Below are 21,906 nucleotides of genomic sequence, written 5' to 3'. Positions count from 1 at the left end.
TTTTAATAAACAATTATTGGAGAAGTAGTAAATAGTCCCCTATCATACAACTTTCTAACACATTTACCTCCTTATTTTTTGATTTTGGGCTGTTAGCCCATCAACATCTCATAAAGAGTGCACAATTCCCCCTATTTCTAACGGACACTTAACACCGTTAAATATTTTTTTATTTTTTTTATTTTTTATTTCTTAAATGGGTCCCACTGTAATATTCCTTAAGCAAAATACACTAATACAAATATTTCTACGCAAACCTCAACCTTAATCAATGTTTGATATAATCTCGAAAATGTTATCTCAAGCTTTGTAGAAGCAGACAAGTTTTCGTGCCTTCGTTTTTATCAACAAACCCTTGATTAGAAAAAGTGAGAATTCAATAATTTTTATTATGTGTATTTTATTTGTTTATGGATATGAGATCACAGGAAGTTGTGGCTAGTGTGCCAGGTTTACTATTCTCGGCAATTTCTTGTATATTTTATTTTTTGCATACTCGTCGATTGTTTCCCAAAAATATGAATTTATATTTAATGGTGGTTGTTAATTACTCCCTCCGTCCCACGAATCTTGAGTTACTTTCCTTTGTTGGTCGTCCCACGAATCTTGAGTCATTTCCTTATATGGCAAAAAATTCTCCTTTATTCACCTTTTTCACTTTTTTACATACTACACTTAACACACTAAATACTACTCCTTCCGTCCGCTAAAAGTATGGCACAATTACTATATTTGGCGTATGTAAAAAGTACTCCCTCCGTCCCACGAAACATGACACAGTTTCCTTTTTGGTCTGTCCCACGAAGAATGACACGTTTCTAAAAATGGCAAAAAATTTACCATTTATTCACATTTTCACTTTTTCACCTACCATATTTAACACACAAAATACCAATTTCTTAATTCCCGTGCCGAAAAGAAGTGTGTCATGCTTCATGGGACGGAGGGAGTATTCCACTTTCTTTTTAAAGTCATGGTCCCACCATCCACCTTTATATTTTATCCTTACAAACACTCTTTATTTACAAAATACCCACTCCAAATTCAATCTCAACCACACATCTCATAAAGTGGTGGGACCCTTTCTCCACTACATCAACATCATCACAAATTTTATTAAATCTCGTGCCCAACCAAAGTGTCACACTTTTGGCGGACGGATGGAGTATTTTCTTAATTTCCATGCCGAAAAGAATTGATTGAAGATTCGCAGGACGGATGGAGTATTAATTAAAGTTGAGGTTTGCGTAGAAATATTTGTAGAAGTGTATGTTGCTTAAGAAATATTATAGTGGAAATTATTTAAGAAATAAAAAATAAAAAAATAAAAATATTTAACGGTGTTAAGTGTCCGTCAGGAACAGCCCAAAATTAAAAGATAGGGAGGTAAATATGTTAGAGAGTTGTATGATAAGGGGTTATTTGCTACTTCTCCCAACAATTATTTAGAGTATTGATAGTGGAGAAATGCTCCCATACTGAAGGTAAATAGTGTAAGTTATAAGAGTAAAATTATGAAAATTATGTACTCCCTCCGTCCCGCTATTCAAGTCTCATTTCTTTTCGGCACAGGAGATTAAGGAGAAGCAAATTAGATGATTTAAGAGTGTGGTCCACATGATTTAGTTTGTGTTTAAGGAATAACTAATTATTTCTAATTTATTATTATTAAAAGACTTAATTTTTTTAATTTATTTTTATATAATCTGTAATTTTATTTATATTAATTTTATGCTTGTTTAATGAAATTTTTACCTGCCTAAATTAAAAATTAATGGGCATAAGTTGACAATTTCCTTCGAAAATCTGCCTAACTAATTGGAGTGCATTAACTTTAAAAAATTGAAACACAATTCAATGGACAAAAAAGTGGCGGCAGTTGAAAAAGAAAGAAGCTTTAGCATTAAAAATTGGCCAACATTCAAATTTCCCACAATTTTCAAATTGTTTCAGATTGCTATGCCCTTTATAAATAGGGCAGACAACACTATCACTAAACTAAACTCCCAAAAACAAAAAACACTCAAAACACCACACTTTGCTCCACATGGCTAGAAGGAAGGATCTTTCTTCCTTTGAGAGGGTTGCCATCATCGAGTTTCTGCTTGAAGGAAGCAAAAATGGAAAGCCATCTCGAGGGAAGATTACTGCTGCTGTTCAAAGATGGAGCTGCTGCCGGCGGACGATCAGTCGTACTTGGGCAGCTGCAAAAGAACGAAGAGCAAATGGTGAGGTAATGAGTTCGATGAGTAAGAAAATAATGAGACCAAGGAGAAAACTTGTAGCTCTGGATTTACAGTTAATTGCTAGCCTAGATTTGTCAAAAAGATCAACAATTAGAAAGCTTGCATGTGGGGTTAAATGCAGTAAAAGCACAGTGGGTAGATGGGCAAAAACTGGACTGATCAGGGCTCATTCGAATGCAATAAAACCTGATCTCACAGCTCCAAACAAGTTGCTTAGGCTACGGTTTTCCTTAGAAGCTCTAGAATATGATAGGATTATGAGGAGTTTGACATTTAAAAGCATGCACAACACAGTCCACATTGATGAGAAATGGTTCTACATCACAAAAAGTGCACAAAGGTTCTACTTAACTCCTGAAGAGATAGAACCTCATAGGACATGCAAGAACAAGAAGTTCATCACCAAGGTGATGTTCATGTGTGTTGTATGTAGGCCAGTGTTTGGGGCTAATGGTGAGTGCTTGTTTGATGGAAAAATTGGAATTTTTCCATTCACTGAACTTGTTCCAGCAAAAAAGAACAATAAGAACAGGGCTGCAGGCACTATGGAGTGGAAGCCAATTCAAAGCATCACCAAACAAGTGGTGAAAGACTGCCTGATATACCAGGTATATAGGGTGAATGAGATATGCCCTAAATGTAACAATAGCATGTTCCAAGTTCAATTTATTTCAATGTATGCTTAGATGATTTGAGACATGCAATGCACTGTGTATATATGACTGTTTCTATGCATAGCAGCAACTTTGTAAGGTGTAATGCAGTGGGTATTTAAGAATGAATGCTGAGTTAGTTTCATTGTTTTTTTGATGGAAAAACACAGATAATTCCTGCTATTAAAGCTAAGTGGCCAGCCAATGCAAGCAAAACCATCTTTATTCAGCAAGATAATGCTAGGCCTCACATTCAAGACTCAGACCCTGATTTCAGGGCTGTTGCTTCAGCTGATGGCTTTGATATTCACTTGGTGCATCAACCACCAAACTCCCCAGACACAAACATTAATGATTTGGGGTGGTTTAGGGCAATACAAAGCCTCCAAACTGAATCAATGTCTACAAATGTGGATGGCCTAGTGAATGCAGTGATTAATTCATTCAATGAGTTAAGCCCAACTACTTTAAATAAAGTTTTCTTAAGCTTGCAAAGCTGTATGGTGGAAATTCTGAAAGTGAAGGGGAGGAATAGCTATAAGATCCCTCATTTAGGGAAGGATGCTTTGATTAGGCAGGATATGCTGCCCTTGAATCTCCAAGTTCCAAGTGAACTTGTAAGGGAGTGCATATCCTACCTAATTGACAATGAAGCATTGTCAATTAGTGATACACTAATGCAGAATTTGGGAGTTAATGCAGGTTGCACAGATGAGGTTGAGTTGATGGTGCATCAACTTCAAATTCAATCAACTGAAGTTATGTGATATGGGAGTGCAAGGTGGATGCTTTTTGTAAATGATGCTAAACTTTTTTGTAGATGCAACCTGTGATTAAAGGTTTTTTTTTTTTTTGGTAAATGAATGTTGTTATTGCAGTCTGCATATTCCAAGACTGCAGTAGAAAGGTTTCTATTTTGTAAATGATGCTAAAATGATGTGGATGTTATAATGCTATAATGTGATGCTATGTATGCTTTGATTGACTGCACAAACCAATAACACCACATCAAACAACAGCAGCCACCCAACACCATCAGTTTCAGCAACCAAACCAATAACACCAAATCAAACAACAGCAGCCACCCAACACCATCAGTTTCAGCAATCAATCAATAACACCATCAATCAACAGCCACTCAATAACACCAATTCAACCACACCTAACCAACATCCACACATAAACAATACCACACACCCAAAACATAAACTAGAACAACTGGACCACACAAGCCAGTAAGAACAGGGGAACAAGTAAGAATCAGGATGCACTCATAGTCAAAATAATGCCATTTAATCATAGATCATTGGACCAAACCAAGTAGGGACGTATAAAGTTGAGCATCAATCATCATTTCAGACCAATAGACCACACATACCACATATGACTAACACTGCAAAATCCCACATGCAACTTCCTAAACCAAACCAAATCCCACACGAGATCTAAAAGCACCAGTAGTTGTAAATGAAGATTAGGGTAGATCTCACCAGAAAAAAATCAGGGAGCATGCTTTTCAACATCAACAACACAGCATCAGACATATCCCTGTGTTGCCAGTTTTCCTCACACAGAAAAAAAAAGAATCAGGGTAAGAAATAGGGTTTCCAGATGAAACCGATACATCACCGGAGGAAGAACTAGGTGTAGACGAAATCACTTTACCTTCATGGATCTCAGCCCGGCGACGCCAACCTTTGCATCCATCTTCAATCACCAACAATTGGATCCAAGTCTCCAACTCAACCATCCATGCGAAATCGGACTTCTCTGCGTTTGATTTCGGCATTGAATCGGTGGAATCGGTGAAATCCCTCAGAACAATCAGATTTCGACCAAAGGCGACAAAATAGAAAGCGAGAGAGGGAGAGCTTCAGATATTGACGGAGTAAAATCACAAGGGATTCAGATGGGTGAGAGAAATTGAAGGTGAGAGACGAATGCAGAGGAGCGGCGGCTGAAACCCAAGAAAGTCGACGACGGAGCGTCGGAGAATCGGAGAGGCAGAGCACCGATCGCGATTCGAGAGAGAGAGAGAGAGTAGATTTAGGGTTTCGGACTTGCGGCGGACTCAAATGGAGAAGAATTGGGAGAAAATTAAATGGTGGGTTGGAGTCCGGTAGGTAGCAGTTGAAATTAGTGTGATAATTAGTGATCTCATTTAATGTTAAGCATCCCCTTATTATTTCATTTTTAGGAAACGGGACATTATCGGTGGGACAACCCAAAAAGGAAAATAGGACTTGAATAGCGGGATGGAGGGAGTATAAGATAGTATCCAAAAATATAATATGCATAAATTTGGGGACATATCAAAAAAGAAAATTATGCACAAATATTGTTAAGGGTGTGTTTGATATATAAATTGAGATAAAAGGTGATAAATAAAACTTAGATAAATAATACCAGAGGGGAGGAGATATTAAATTTTCCAGTTGAACAATGATATTTGGAAAGGCAGGAATGATTGCAAGTTTAATCAAGGCACCTGGAAACAGGAAAAATTGTTGGCGGAAATCAAGTCGAGAGTTTGGGGATGGAAAATGGCTTACAATCTGTTGACTCACACTACTGATTTTAGAACTTGGTTTTCTGATGCAAAGATGTTAGAGTAATCTGTCTCTTGGGGTCTTGTTCTTTTTGGGTGGAGACGTCTGTTCTCCTGGTTTTTTTGGCTCTTTTTTTTTTTTTTTTTTTGCTTTCCTCATGCTGTACTCTTTCTTGGGCTATCGGTACTTCTGGTACCGGAGCCTTTGTCTTTATAAATCTCTTTTTTCCTGATAAAAAAAAAGTTGAACAATGATATAAGAGCGGACCTCTCATTTAATGCGGGTCTTCTTGTTAATCAATATTACTATCAAACACTTAGATAAGACATGATTATTTATCTATTTTTCTTTATCTAGCGCTATCAAACATATATCGTAGATAAATAGTGTAAGCTATAAGAGTACAATTGTAAAAATTATGTGCGGATTAATATCTGAAAATAGGGTGTGCATAAATTTGGGAGATGCATGAAATCGGAAAAATATGTATAAATACGTGGAAATTAATTTGATAGGGTCAAAAACCAACGTATTTAATTAGGAAGATGTGACAGTTAAATGTGATTAAGGAATGAAGGGCTGTACTCCGTACGCTAATTGAATTGACAGATTCTCTGAGAACTACGAACTTTAGTCATACCAATGCTTTCACGCCTTTTCAATCAACTATGCCTATGTCTAGCCCTGTTTCACTATTTACTCCCAAATATTAGATTCACTATTTACTTAAAAAAAAAATACTTATAGAATCAATATGAGACATACAAATGCTGATAGACTGATAATCGATTTATATACTATCATATACTATTAATATTTGATGAAGTCATATGAACACATAAACATATTGATAGCGGGGTATAAGCGGGAAACTAGGTGTTTCTATTTTTGTCGACTAGTATTAATTTGTTTGTTATTATATGAGATAAATTCACAAATAAATCACAGTATTGGCACATTGAAGTGAAGATCACGGCTTATCAATATTATTGTTTTTATAGTTTTGCGTGATTGGTTTTGACATTTGAGTTGCGATATTAAGACTAAAAGAAGTTGGTCACACTTTTTTTATTTGTTTGGCACTAAAATATTTCAGTTTTATTTCTAGTTTTTTACATGACCTTCACATTATCCTTTTCTTTTTATTTTTTTGACGGAAGCTTGACCTTCACATTGTCCAAAACCGCAGTTCGGACCCCTCTATAACTTCTCCTTTGAGATAAAAAAAAAAAAAAGGGATACTCTATAAGTCTATATACAATATTTATTTGTAAAACTAATAGTATAAATTTGTTACTAGCAATCCAAATTATTGGAAGCATTATAGGTTTGCGTAATTAAAAAATGACGTTCCGTGATAAAAGGTCAAATTAGTACACTCTGCCGATTTTCATTAATTTGGTACTTCCTTATTATGCTCGTGGAAAGGGAAATGTACTTTATAGAAAGTAGTAATGGTCTAGTATTTCATCTTTTTAAGTTGAAAGTAAATTTATTTAGCTTTCATGTAAAAATAGGTGGATATTTAATTGAGTTTGAAACACATAAATGCGTCCATTTTCTTTAATTATTTTTTGCTTGTAAAGATGACAAACTTTATATTGTAAATGTGCTGAATGTGTCATGTACTATTTCATCACATTGTAGTTTGATTATGTATACATGATTTTTCCATTTCATTGACATATTTGCTTAGTGGCTATTTAATGTGATGATGTAGTTTTTTCTCTAAAAAAAATGTGATGATGTAGTTATTATATCCTCTAAATCCTAAAACGTGGATCTTCGGCAATCAAAAGATTGAAAAAATGTTTTTGTTTTACTATAAGTTTATTTTTGTTTGATTTGATTTTTATTTGAACCGATATATATATATAGGGGGCGCTCCAATGAGACCCCCTAATTTTAGTGAGATCTAGGGCACGATCTGGTGCGTTTGTTTTATCAATCCTATGGCTGATATTGCATCTGGAGGGTGATTTTTTTTCGCAGGGTTCGAATCCTGGATGGAGCAGAATATTTTAAATTTTGTTATTCATCAGTATATACTGCATTGTTCATCAGTATATACGGCCCTGTTCATCAGTATATATGTATTATTCATTACGAATTTTTTAAATTTTATTTTTCATCAGTATATACATCTTGTTCTTTAGATATACGTTTTGTTCATTAGTATTATATGTCTTATTCATTGTACTCATGTTACACGAAAAATAGGGGGTCTCACTGGAGCGCGCCCCTATATATATATATATATATATATATATATATATATATAGGGGATGGCTAGGGTGAAAACACAGTGTATAAAATAGGAACTAATCTAAGCCATAGATATGTAGTAGTTGGACGGCCAAGATCTTAGATTTACCAATTAATTTAATTCGAAGCTTTTTAATCAATATTCATACGTTTCTAAAGCTAAGGGTACATTGGAAATTTTATTTGTGGCTCTTTATCTCAATTACTCTTCTCCAAAAATTGTGCACAATCAATAAGGAAATTAAATCTTGTTGTGATTACAATTGGTGGCTGCATGCATATTCGCAGGGAGCCAGGGAGTGAATCAATTAAAATATTTGAATCAATGAATGTGTATCAAATCAATTGTATTTAATAAATTAAAAAACCCAGTACACAAACAATCTGCGTATGAACGAAGCGGTATAGAGTTAGGGTTTCTGGTTTTTATTTTCGCAGGCGATTTTTCTAAAATTTGCGAATCTCATTCGTCCAGTTTAATCGAAAAAAAATACAAGCAGCCCAGATTTATATTTTGTGTTAATGGCGAAGACCTAATCTAATCCCCTCGATGAGTGCAACGAGGCTTCGTCACCGATTTTCTGATTCTTTGTTTTAAATGAATTAAAAAGTTTTATCTTCCGGTGGGTTATTTAATCATCGATTCATTAAACTTTTTAAATGAATTAAAACGTTTGATTACATGAATTATTTTAGCAATTCCTTAATCGAATTAAAATAATTTTCGATTCGTGCTGCATCAATACGTAATGCATACAATTTAATTTTCGATTCGTGCTGCATCAATAAGTAATGCATACAATTTAATTTTCAATATGTGTTGTATCAAAACGTAATTTATAATTAATATGACTATGATATTCACACGAGTAATGAATCACACAATTGATAGCATGAATTATTTTAACAGCACGTAATGCAAATTAAAATAATTTTCGATTCGTGTTGTATCAACACGTAATGCATACAATTTAATTTTCAATTCATGCTGTATCAAAACGCAATTCATACAACTTAATTTTCGATCTGTCAACAGGTAACTCATGCAATTTAATTTTCGATTTGTTCAATTTAATTTTTGATTTATTGAATTTTTGATCTGCTATGTGTTTTGCATCTATATAAAAAAGTGAAGTCCAAATTTGTCTACGGTGTGAAGATTTGATTTGATATGGCAAGAATATGTGAGTAATTAAATAAGATATGGTAACCAATAATGAATAATTAAAATGACATCCCTATCCTCTCAGCATCTAGACGTGTAAACATAGGTTATCAATTGGGATTAACTATGGCAGTAGGATCTTGACAAATCAATGGCTGAGATCGGTTCCTATTTTATACAAAAAATACTGTTTTTATTTTAGCCCACCTCTATATATATATATATATATATATATAAAGAGAGAGAGAGATACTTATTTTTGTGACAATTTAATCCACATTGCTTTAGGGTAGAAGAATACTAGAAATATGGAGTTATTGATATCATGTATATAGTATATTTTTTGATCAGTGAAAAATAAACTATATTGACAAAAGGAAAGAAAAACCAAATTAAAGGTACCAAGAGCATTACAAAAAAGACAGTTTGTGTTCACTAGAACACCAAGAAGAGAAGGAAACATTCACATATATATCCATGTATATATATTTGTGTATTTTAAAAGTCTCTAGTAATGAATATAGTGGTATAATAACCGAATGCACCCAAATAGAAATCTTAACTATTACTATTATCAATCAAATAGTCAGATAAGTTTTTCTCATGAAGGACTAAATATAAAGATCTCATTTGTTGTTAGATCATTATAGTGATTGACATGTTTTTGTCATGCATTGATGTAGGATGTGAACCGAATTCGTATGATTAAATGGATGCATGCGATCGAAAGCTAGTAAAAATATTTTTAATATTTCAGGATATATTTATTGGTCTCTTTCTTTTTACTGAAAATAAGAATATTTTGTGAAAATGAGAACCGCCAGAATCATTCTCAACTCTTTATTCATGAAAATTCATGATGAATGTATCATTTTAAGGGATGAATGCAATACTTAGATTTGAATCTTGAAGGAAGCAGAATTTTTTCCCCCTTATTTTAATTTTTCCAAGTACAATTTATTTAATAGTGAATGCAATAACTTTATATGTGAGTGAGTGTTGTCCTCTTAATTCTCATGATAAAATGTGACTTTTTATGATATAACTCCTTATATTATATGCACATGTCTTTGTGGTATGCAAGTTAGAGTAAATGTAGAAAAGGAATTATTGGTGGTATTTAATATTTTCAAGGAAAATTTTAACAAGAAAAAGCAAGATTTCCTTCATGACATAACCTTTTGATGGAAAGAAATATAAAAAGAGTTCATTCTCTTCATATTCATGAAACTCTATCTAGTATTGCTAAAAGGTCGATAACAAAAAGTGGACTATAGATAGACACAGACGGTTACAGAATGCCTCATTTACTAATTAAGAAATAAAAGTAAAAATATAGTATTAATATTTGACAACATTCATGTCATTGGTCTGTATAGTGAATTGCATACGGTTGTTGGGAATTAAGTTCTGCTTTAAACAAGATATTGGTCTGATGCCCGTTTTCACTGACTCGTTGTTTACAATACATGCATGTGGTGCTCGACTTTCGCCATGCTCAGAGTCAGAGAGATGCAAGTAGATCGGCTTATGAATTGGCTTGTTACGTTATTGTCACTCAAAATATAATGATTTGAAAGTTTACTTTCCTTTTTTAAGCTTCTTGAAATTATACATTTTATTTGAATTGATAAACTTACTCTTTTGCCTAAAAGAAATACTCTATTCGTCCCATCGAAATTGAGATGTTTATTTTGGACACGTGATTTAAGGAGCTATTATTTAATTATTTAAGTATGTTTGCAAATTTATTTATATAATTAATAATTTAAAATTATTTTTTATTCTAAATTTTAAATTAATTAATCTAAAATTTTAATTTTATTTTTAATTAAAAATAATGAAAAAATACCTCCCAACCCGTCTTCCTCCCCCACCCCCCAAATTCCCAGCAATCTTAACTTCGCCGGCGATCTTCCTCTCCCTCCCCAAAATCTTGAAGTTAGCGCCGCCGCTGGTGTTCTTCTCGCCTCTATCAAGCAACCACTGACAAGGCAAGCAACGCACCACAAATAAACCCTCAATTTACATTCGAAATCCCTAGATTCAGAAAAGCTTCGAAACCTGCCACAATTTCCAGAAAAGCTTCAACATTAACCTCACCATGATCGATTCAACATATAGGATTCAAGTTACCAAATTAATGAATTGTGAGTCAATGCAACACATACGATTCTACAAATGAATTATGCAAAATTGTGAATCAATTCGAAATTTATTTATGAGTAAACTTTTGAAGTAGCCTAAATGGAACATAAAATTCAATTTCTGGCCGGATTTTGAAAAAATTTAAATTTTGGCCATATTTTACGATTTCAGACGAAATTACCCTTAATGAGGCGAACCGGGTAGGATCAGGCACACGGGTCGCATGACACTTATGGCACTACTAGTGCCATAAGCGCCAAGATTTTACTTTGTTTTATTTTGAATTTTCGTTGGCACTTTTGGCACTATTAGTGCCATAAGTGCCAACGGAAATCCAAAATACTAAGTAAAATGGTCTTGTTGGCACTTATGTTACTAATAAAAAAAATAGTGCCATAAGTGCCAAGGGAAATAAAAAAAAAATTAACCAAGTAAATGGTCCTTCTGGCACTTATGGCACTAATAGTGCCACAAGTGCTCATACGAGCAATACAAATACAAAAACAACATCATCATCTAAAGGCTAAATGGATAATCTAAACCCTAAATAGAACATTTAAACCCTAAATGGATAATCTAAACCCTAAATAGAATATCTAAACCCTAGGGGGAAGTATTTAAAATGGTCCTTTTGGCACTAATAGTGCCATAAGTGCCATACGTGCAGCACATACAGAAACAACAGCAACAACAATCATCACTGACGCACCAAAAATTAGAAAAAACCAGAAACTCGAAATTCCCCCGATCGAATCGATGTCGTCGAACAACGATAGCCCGTCGTTGCCCACGGCGGCAGCCACCGTCAACACTATGCCTTTGCTTGGCGACCAGAGCCCCAATAATCGCTCCTGTTTCCTCGGCCTCCGCCGCGCCGCTCGCTTTTTCCGTCGCGCCAGCAGCCACGGCCGCTCGATGCGAGAGCCCTTCGTCCACATCCGCGAAGCTGCGACGGAGCAAATCAAGGAGTGCCAGAGCTTGGGCCAAATCGAGGAGCTGCAGTGCGATGGGAAAGGGGCAAATTAGGTATACCGCCTAATTAATGGCTAAATTTTGATGTTTTAAGATTTGAGGCTAAATTTTGATTTTGTATGCTCAATAGGGCCATTGTTTCTTTATTTATATGCATATATGCTAGAAGCCCTAGATCTGCGAAAAGGGGTAAAATTCATTGAAGAAGATGACCGAAAAAACCGCGCCCCTCCCTCAGCGCCGCCCTCCGACTTAAACCACAGTCTGACTCAGCGCCGCCTCCTTCCGCGCTTCCCTCAACTAACACTGCCCCTCTTCCTTTGAATCCCTCAAACCGACAAGTCTCTCGCCTCCCTCTGTGCTTCCCTCAAGTAATTGTTGTCGCCCTCTCGCCTCTGTCAAACAATCGCCGTCACCATCGACAAAGATGCAACTAGCAAAAAATCGATGAAGAAACGAAGAGAGAATGGATAGAGCGGTGAAGGAGACGAAGATACGATTTGGGTGAAAGTTTCATCTTTTAAGAAATAGGCTAATGCATTGTTTTGGACCAATGAATTAATTAAGAAAAATAAAGAGTGCAATTAGTTTTTTTAGTTAGAAGTTTAAATTGATTAATTTTTGTTAAAAAATATCACAACTCAATTTTATTGGGACAATTTGAAAAAAATACTGCCCAACGTTGGTGGGATAGAGGGAGTAATATTTGACAATATTTATTTAAACAAAAGGAAGAAAAATACAAAAATGAGAGAAATTGAGATGTCGCTATTGTCGAAGAAATTGAGAAGGGTTGTAAAGTAGGGCTAAGGCTCGTGTGCTCCGTGGACCTCTCTCTCTTTCTTTTTCTCTCTCTCTCTCTCACTTTTAATGTGTAGTCCGTAGAAGAAAGCCTGTGGCGGAACAACACAAAATCGCATTATGTCAATCCATAAAGGCAAACTCGTACTCTTTCAAATTGTAAACCCGAAACAATTAAAAATATGAAAAACTTTATTTCTCCCCTGTTTTACTATTTTAGCAATTCCAGACAAGATTATATTGCCTGCTGCTTTTGATGTACATTGATTGGGCTTCCCAATTCCACAACTCTCCCAAATTTATTCTTGAGATACAAAATGCTAATTTCATTCAATTCAATCATCCCCTTCATTACCACCTTCTTGCCTCGATCTTCTCAACACTAAACCAATCTCTCTCGCTATTTCATTTGAATTCTCTCTCTCTCTCTCTCTCTCTCCCCACCACCATTAGTATCCAACTCCCCACTTCTGAAATTCTCCTTTTCAAAACCCCACCTCGCCACCTGCACTAGTCTCCATCCAATTTGAAACCTCTTCAAATCTCTTCCCTTTTTCCCAACTACATACATCATTACGATAAAAATACAATCCTCACTGCTATTGTTATTATTATTATATTATTATCATTATTCTTATTTATTTATTTATTTTCTGATCGGCAATCATGGGTGAGAAGCCGCCGCTGCTGCATGAGCTTCTGAAAGAGGATCAAGAGCCCTTCCATCTGAAAACCTACATTGCAAACAAACAATCCCAGCTGAAAACCAGCACCACAACTCTCTCGCTCCGTAAGCGCCGCCCCATCTTCCACGACGCCCCAACCAAGCGCACCAACCTCTGCTTCCTCTCCTTCACCGCCTCGCCGGACGTCCGCCGATCGCCGTTTCTCGACCTCTCATCTCCGGTGAAGAGCCCCCCCAACGCCGCCGTGTTCCTCCACATCCCCTCCCGAACCGCCACCATCCTCGTCGAGGCGGCGATGCGGATCCAAAAACACCAGCACTCCAAGCCCCGAACCGGGTTCGGCCTGCTCGGCTCGTTCCTCAAGCGGCTCAAAGATCGGAGCAAGAATCGGAAGCGCGCCATCGGAGATAAAGCGTGTTCTTGCAGTAATCGCAGCGCTGATTGGGCGGAGGATAAATCGCCGCCGTCCACCAGCAGCCGCGTCATGGAGGACATTTGTATCAGCGATGAGGACTGCACCACTCCTTTTAGATTCTCTCTCCACCAGAGTCCGTCGTCCACCACGCCCGAGTTCTGCTCTCCGGCGGCCTCCCCCAGCCGCCGCCTAAAACAGGTTTGTCGTTTTCTCTCAGCGAGTTTGACTCATTTAATGGGAATTCGCTTTTTTAAGTGGGAAAATATACTCCTATCTTTTTAGGAAAAGAATAATCATCTTAAAAGTAAATGGGTTTATTTAATTTTCCTTTTCTCCACGAACAATTTCATGACGAGATTCTGCTACTTATGGTAAACTTTGTACGAATAAATAATACTACTCCATTAAATGGAATTTTTTTGTGAAGATCTCATTAGTGACTAGGCGAGTGAACTCGTGACTCGGGTGTAACTCGGGAGTTTGTATTAGCTTTGAGTTTGACCTGTCGGTAAACAATCTTGTTGGTCTGATTTGGTGGTCGGAATGTCTCCTCAGATTACTAATTTACCCTCCAATGCTGAATACTCTCACAATAATCCACCAAATTTGATTTTTATTTATTTAATTAATGGCTATCAAAAATCTGTCTGCTTGTTTGAATTCTGTACTTTCGATCACGCCTCTGCCACCAAAATCTTTTTTTAATACGCCCTTTTTCCACACCCTATACTTCCCCACTAAAGGACAATCTTGATAATTGAATCGTCGATTTGGAACCTAATCATAATTAATAATTTAATTCTTAATCACCATGTTCATAATTACTGCTGTTTTAACTTATTTGCACTATAGTAAGCACTCAAATGCAGCAATTCCAAAAATTAATCAACTGTTTCAGGAGAAGGAAAATTCGGACAATCTGCAAGGAGATGAGGAGGAGGAGGAGGAGAAGGAGCAATGCAGTCCGGTATCGGTGCTGGATCCTCCGTTTGACGAGGACGACGAGCGCGAGAGCGGTGGTGCAGACGACGAAGAAGACTACGATATGGAATGCAGCTACGAGAATGTGCAGAGTATGTTAATTCGTTTTGTCAATCATAAGCAGTGTTTTGATCCACTCGTTTGTTGATCGGTCCCTTTCTCTAGCTGCACGATTTGATTAAGCATTTTAATTTAATTATATTACATAAACATGGGATGCTTGCATGTGATAGAGTACTGCTGTTATGACTTGTACTAAACCTGACCTCATTTTTTGTCCTTGCAAATATCACTCGATAAGATTGTAATAACTGCTTCTGCAACATGAATTCAGGGGTGTGGGGTTTTCCTCCCTTAATTCTCAGATTCTTTTTTTCCAATATACAAGAAGAAATATATATAAGTAATCTCTTCTATTTAATAATCCCATCACACGCCTGCAATTTTTGTGGGTCCGTTTTAGTTTCTCGAATTGATTGCAATGCACCAAATGCATATTTTTTGTCACATTGTGATTTGGTTTGGTGCACTAAATATGTATGCAGGAGCCAAACAGCAGCTTCTGCACAGACTGAGGAGATTTGAAAAACTTGCGGAATTGGACCCCGTTGAGCTCGAGAAGAAGCTGATGGTGGAAGGATCAGACGACGAGGGCCATGTGGAACGAGGGGAGTCCGAGGGAGACGGGCCATTGTCAGCCGACATGAAGAGGCTCGTTTCTGATCTCATAGTCGAAGAGAAGAAACGGATGGTTCAATCGGGGGGTAGTGAGGTGGTGATGGGGCGAATCTGCAACCGACTCGATTCGTGGAAGGAGGTCGAGTTCGACACCATAGATATGATGATAGGATTGGATTTCAAGAAAGAGGCTGATAGGTGGAGTAAGCATGGGCAGCAAGTGCAGGAGACAGCTGCAGAAATTGAGGTTGCAATCTATTTGCTGCTAATTCAAGAATTAACAGATGAATTGTTGATCTGATTATAAGCGAGGAGGTTAGTTAGATTGTAGTAATCTGATCTGATGTATGTAATGTAAGCTAAATTTCTTGAATATTGGGGAGACATGATAAACTAATTCAACATATATCAAAATTTTGTTTGAAGGAAAAAAGATCAGCAAGAGTGGTCACATGTTTGAAGTGTCGCCTGTCTCGTGCTATATATGTGTATATATGTTGGAATGATAACACACTGTAAACTGCATTTACGTGACATGTCATGACAGCTCTTCATGTGTTGAATGTTTTTGTATTCTTTTCCATATATGTTTGAACTTGCTCCACCATTAAGACCTCAAGGGACCATTTCAAAAACTTGCTATTTCATTGGTTGTAAGATGATCCAATCCTCGCTCTTATTTTATTTCATCCACGAACATCTTGCATACTTGAACCGCCAAAAATCTCTTTGAAAACTATCAAAACTACATACTTATTCATCGTGACACACATAGTATAATTTTTTTAGGGTCCACATAGTATAGTTTTGATTGTGAACAAAATTGATACTAGACAATTTGTTGATATATAGGGGTCGGCTAAAATAAAAATACTTTTTAAAATATAAAATAAAAATCATTTTCAATTTTTAGATCATTAAGATTTACGATTGATTCATCACCTTGTTGGATGAATTCATGGTCTTGAGTTCGAATCTCATAGGTAGCAAAAATTTTATTTTTCGCAATTCATACATTTACACAGCAAATTCATAGGTGTTCTACATAGAATTCATACATTTTAACTAGTACTTATTTTATAGGGTTAATTGCACCAAATATCACCAACTTTGCCCGAATTCCATTTTTTCCATAATTTTAAAAAATTTCATTTTTGTTATCATAGATTAAATTAGTTGTTCATTTTTTCCACGATTTTTTACTCCCCTTAGATCGGAGATGATGTGGCGCTGATGTGACTCGCTGGCACACGCCACACACGTTCCACTCTGGCGATTGAAAAAATTGTATTTTTTTATTACACCAAATATCACGAACGACACTGGTTAGTAATAGACGGTCGTCCAGTAGGAGGCGGTGATGGCGATAAGCGGTGGGGATTTCAATTCAGATCTGAATAGGGGTGGCGGGCAGGCATGAGGCGTGGTGGGGCTATTGACGACGCCGCGGCGTGGAGATGAGGGGTGGCATGCAACGGTACAGGCATGGCGTGGATGACACAGGGTTGGCAGCGATTTCAACCAACGGCTGGTGGCGCAATGGAAGACAGGCGGCGGTCGACGGCCCACAACGCCCTAACCAGGGGCGGAGCTAGGGGTGGGGCAGGGGGGTCACTGGGCCCCCCTGAGATTTTAAAAAATAGTAGGTATATTTTCGTAATTTTAGTATTAAAAATAAAAAAATATATAAATTTATCTTCATACAGTTTTCGTGAGGTCTAAACGATGTTGTTTAGTTTTAATTAAAAATTTCTTTAAATAAGTAAGGGATGTATCATGTATTTGCACCATAATTTTCAATATTTAGTAATTTTATTGCAAACTATTTTCGTAACATGAATATTATGTGGATAATTAATCCACAAAAATTCCAAGTCAACAATCTGACGATCATAAAAAATTGTGAGAGACGAACTTGGAAAAATTGAAAAGATGATGATTAATTCGCCACATTTAAAAATTCACGTTAAAATTGTTAAATTCGAAATAGTTCATGATTTTATTTGCAAAAATCCCAAGTTTTATCCATCTTCATTTTTTGAAGTTGTTTTGTATGAACGAAATGTATTTTTGTAATTTAAAAGATATTTATAATTGTGTTAGTATTATTTATTTCTAATTTATTTTAATTAATTTATTATTTTTATTTATAAAAAAAATGGACCCCCTGGAGCGAAAGTCTGGCTCCGCCCCTGGCCCTAACGGCGTGAATTGGGACGGAGGAGGAGAAAGCAGCCGATTTTTGGTGAAGAATAAGACAACGATTTTTTTTTTCTAATTCAAGTGGTATCGGGGCTTTTTTGTGTGATTTTGTTTTTTGAGTAATTTTAAATTAATATATATTCCACATCAATATTATGTGTAAATGTAAATCCACATCAGCGCCACGTCAATTTTTCGATCACCGGAGCAAAAAATCGTGGGAAAATAAACAACTAATTCAATCTGTGATAAAAAAATGAAATTTTTTAAAATTATGGAAAAAATGGAATTCGGGCAAAGTTGGTGATATTTGGTGCAATTAACCCTATTTTATGTTAAGAAGTGTTTATACCAGCCCTCCTCTATATATATATATATATATATATATATATATATATATATATATATATAGGGGGGGGTTAAAATAGAAACCCCCCTTAAGATGAGAACTAGGAACCACATCTAAACCATTGATTTTAATAAAATAAAGGGTTGAGATTAAATTATAGATGCACATTAAAATATAGGGTTAATTACGCCAAAAACCATGAACTTTGGGCCCATTTCTAAATTTTCCATGAACTTTGATTTTTATCAAATTTTCCCTGAACTTAAAGGCGGGAACAATTTTTCCATGAATTTCAGCTCCGGTAATACTCCGGTCTGACCTGGCACTTTTTCAGTTGACTGAAATATGACATGGAATTGCCGGAGAATTAATAAAACGACGTCGTTTAATCTCTCTCTCAACCCAGACTTCCCTCCCTCATCTCTCTCCTCCGTTCCCGGCGAAGGTCGCCGCCTCTTCAGCCACCCTCAAAAATCAAATGTGTCAATCACGGCGGAGAAGGCTACTAATACCCAAATTACGAGCAATCGAGGTCGTTGTGATTACAGTTTGATAGAGCGTCGTCGTCCGGAGGGAGCCCAATTTTCTGAGCCATAGTTTTAGGAATCGAGGCATGCGGGCTGGGGATTGGGACTGGGGCTGGGGCTGGGGACTGTGGCTTGGAATCGGAGGTGGCAACTGTAATGGCTGGAGGGAGGCCGATTTTCTGAGCCCTAATTTCAAGAATTCAGAGTCGGAGATCGGCAGGAGCCGATGAAGGTGGCGGCGGACGCTGCGCTTCTTGATGTGGGTGATTGGGGGAAGAGAGAGAGAGATGAATGAGGGAGGGAGGCAGAGTGAGATAGATGAGAGGGGAGCAGGGGCGGCGGCGCAGTCGCGACTTGCCGGATCTTGCAGAGCTTAGCAACCATGAATGAAGTAATCGAACTTGACGAAAACTGGGAGCGGAAAATGTCACACCCCAATTCTTGAATGAATAAATATAATCGAGGTGCAACTAATTCATAGAAATAAACAAGGAACAACCTTGTAAAAACCCGAAATAGGATAGAAAGTCGGGCTATGCCCCTTTGGATCACAAGTTTTGTTTCATGCTTCTGACAACCGACATTCATTGGCATAAATTTAGTAGTGAAGAGTCTAAGCTCGGTCAGGTATATCATTTGAAATTTAACATGAAGATCTTAAGTTGGGAAAACAAAAGACTGATATGAGTAATTGCTACAGCGGAAGTCTAACATAGGAATTTAACTCTAGCCTCAGCTCCGTCCCGTCAGCACCGGCCAGCCAACCTGAAAACATTTGAAAGTATTTTTGGGCTAAGTACTAATGTACTTAGTGGGCATGCATTTTCATAAACATTTCATTATTTTCTTAAAGACAGTTTATCCAATCATACTTGACATGACTTAGAAGGTTTTAAATTGAAAGAAGTACTTCTAAGCATGTTAAAACATTTTCTTTCATTTGTGCGCACATGTCACACTCCCTTTCTGTTACTCGCTGTGATCCCGGACCTTTTAGCCACCGACGGATCCATTTCTCCCATTGCACTTGCCCTGAGGACGTAACTCAGACAAGTTGAATTGACCTCGGGACGCTACCCAGGCAGGCCTTACATGATACATGCTCCGGAACACATCCAGCCAAGCACCCTTATAACGCCTCTTACATGAATTAGTGCCCGATGGAGATCAGCCCACCGAAACAACTAACAAGTGTACACAATTCTCAAATAACGTGTTAGGCCATAAGAGAACCTCGATCGATCCATGAATTGCGAGCCTTAAACAGAGCAGAGTGCACATAAACATTTTATTGGATAAACAGTTTGCATTTTATTAAATAAACAATTTGCATTTCATTGAAACATTTAGAGCTTAATAACTCAATCATACTTTATACATTTGGAAAGTAAGCCCACCTGGATAGGCAAAGCCTGAAGATCATACACATAAAAACCTGTCTTGGGAAAGCAGCGCTAATCCCCCTGGTCACAAATCCTACAAGAAATTCTATTCTTAATATGTCTTGTGAAGCTAACTTAATGTATTTGTGGATGTACTAAACATACTTGATTCATCACGCCGGGTTTTCAAATTTAATAAAAATTGAAAGCTAATTCTTGAGCTAAGGACACCAACAATATCCTTACTCGATTTTCTTTCAATAATTGAATTTATAAATAAACCCAATTAAATCATAATTTTTTTTTATTGCAATGCAAATGCAATTTCATGACATGCTTAAAACATATAATATGTACTTTCTTAAAATATGCACATAATAAAAGTAATATGATATTATTATGCAAATAACTTTTTTTTTAAATAATTAATCAAACTTTATTGTAAGTCTAATTAATAAATATTGGGTAGCCCATTTAAAATAATTAAATCAAAGACACTCTCCCATTTTTATAAAATTTTGTATCCCAAAATACAAGGGCAGCCCAAGTTTATTATAAATAAATCGTGCCCAACTCTTTTGAAATAAAAGGTCCAACTGAAAAAAAACCAAGGCCCAAATGAAAATTTAAAACAAAGGCCCAACTCTCAAGCCCAACACTCAAACCCAAACCTAGCCCAACACCCAACCTTTTCTCTCCTTCCTCCCATCCGCATCAGTCGCCTCTTTCTCTCTCTCAAACTTGACTGCTCGTCCCTCTCTCTATCTCGGACTCACGGTCGCTGGGGCTACCTCCGGCGAGAAGCCGACGACCGGCCCTCTCCCTCTCCCCCATCTTCTTCTCCCTCGTTTTCCTATCTCCATCTCACCCCACACTTCTCGCCCTCACTTCGTCGTCTCTCTCCAACGACCTCACCCCCGTGTCTACAGCCCCCCCTCTTTCCTTCGGCCGGTAGCAGCCGCCATCGTCGTTCCCACGTCGACAGCAGCGCCGCCTAGCCACCGCCTCCCTCATCTCCTTCACCTCCTGGCCGACAGCAGCAGCGGGGCTGCCATCGCCGCCTCCTGCTCCCTCTGTCTCGACCAGCAAGGCACGGCAGCGGTCGAGACCACAGCGCTGCCGCCCCTGTCTCCTTCCGCCGGCCGACGTGCAGCGCTGGCAATACTGCTGCTCAACCGCCCCCTTGTTTCTAAGCCACCATCCCTCTTCCACTTCTTCTATCTCTATTTCCCATGTAATATATAAGATTTATTCTATTTTCTTTTTCATGTATTTAGCAATATATATAAATTACAGAAAAATAGATGTATGCATGATTGGATTTTGAAAACAAAGTTTTTGATGTTTAGTCCTTGGTTTTGGCGAAAATGCAGAAAATTGTTGATATGCTTGAAATGAAACTAGTGTTTTACCCGTGCGATGCACGGGATTATATATGTTGTTAAAATTTGGTTTTGCTTAACTAATTTTTTAAAAGAAATATGAATATATTTTTGTTGAAAGTTATTAAAATTAAAATAAAGATATAAAATAATAAAAAATATCATAACTTATTTTAAAATTCATCCATTTACGTAAAAGTTCATAGGATGTCTATACCTGATTAAGTAAGACATCGAACAATATAAGCATTTTATTGTAACATTCTGAAAGACACTTTTGTATAATCTCTAAAATAAATGATTTAAAAATATTTTATTATACAATTGTTATACCAATTATGTTACTGCTAAAATATATTTAAGACTAACATTTTAAATTACTTAAAAATAAAGGTGAAAATAATAATACATGAAAAGACAATTGCAAACTTGTCATCTTATCTTATTATTATAAATTTTGGAACACTTCTTTATATACAACATTTGTAGAATTAATAATCTACTT

At 36.7% G+C, this 21,906-nt stretch overlaps 2 protein-coding genes and 1 long non-coding RNA gene across 3 annotated transcripts; 2 read left to right on the top strand and 1 right to left on the bottom strand.

Annotated features, from left to right (window-relative positions):
• The first annotated feature begins 2,047 nt into the window (after positions 1-2,047).
• Positions 2,048-3,666, top strand: LOC130998404 (uncharacterized). Its single transcript, XM_057923823.1, has 2 exons — positions 2,048-2,854; positions 3,070-3,666. Exons 1-2 carry the CDS (start codon positions 2,048-2,050, stop codon positions 3,664-3,666), a joined length of 1,404 nt encoding a protein of 467 aa, XP_057779806.1.
• Positions 3,667-12,678: 9,012 nt separating this feature from the next.
• LOC130997957 (uncharacterized) lies at positions 12,679-16,122 on the top strand. Its single transcript, XM_057923391.1, has 3 exons — positions 12,679-14,098; positions 14,799-14,973; positions 15,427-16,122. Exons 1-3 carry the CDS (start codon positions 13,466-13,468, stop codon positions 15,858-15,860), a joined length of 1,242 nt encoding a protein of 413 aa, XP_057779374.1. The 5' UTR covers positions 12,679-13,465; the 3' UTR covers positions 15,861-16,122.
• Positions 16,123-19,064: 2,942 nt separating this feature from the next.
• LOC130997958 (uncharacterized) lies at positions 19,065-20,115 on the bottom strand. The gene is made up of 2 exons (XR_009093270.1): positions 20,035-20,115; positions 19,065-19,402 (listed from the first exon to the last, which is right to left on the bottom strand). It is a non-coding gene; the product is annotated as an uncharacterized LOC130997958 (long non-coding RNA).
• Positions 20,116-21,906: the final 1,791 nt, after the last annotated feature.

The sequence above is a fragment of the Salvia miltiorrhiza genome, chromosome 8 (genome assembly GCF_028751815.1).
Source record: "Salvia miltiorrhiza cultivar Shanhuang (shh) chromosome 8, IMPLAD_Smil_shh, whole genome shotgun sequence".
Taxonomy (NCBI): domain Eukaryota; kingdom Viridiplantae; phylum Streptophyta; class Magnoliopsida; order Lamiales; family Lamiaceae; genus Salvia; species Salvia miltiorrhiza.
Note: the sequence above shows the minus strand (reverse complement) of the source record. Positions and strands in the feature narration are given on the sequence as shown.

Excerpts from the sequence above, each read along its gene's own strand:
- LOC130998404 (XM_057923823.1), top strand. The coding sequence starts at position 2,048 with ATGGCTAGAAGGAAGGATCTTTCTTCCTTTGAGAGGGTTGCCATCATC. Across the intron at positions 2,855-3,069 it reads AAGACTGCCTGATATACCAG|ATAATTCCTGCTATTAAAGC; the intron begins GTATATAGGGTG and ends GGAAAAACACAG.
- LOC130997957 (XM_057923391.1), top strand. The coding sequence starts at position 13,466 with ATGGGTGAGAAGCCGCCGCTGCTGCATGAGCTTCTGAAAGAGGATCAA. Across the intron at positions 14,099-14,798 it reads CCAGCCGCCGCCTAAAACAG|GAGAAGGAAAATTCGGACAA; the intron begins GTTTGTCGTTTT and ends CAACTGTTTCAG. Across the intron at positions 14,974-15,426 it reads CAGCTACGAGAATGTGCAGA|GAGCCAAACAGCAGCTTCTG; the intron begins GTATGTTAATTC and ends ATATGTATGCAG.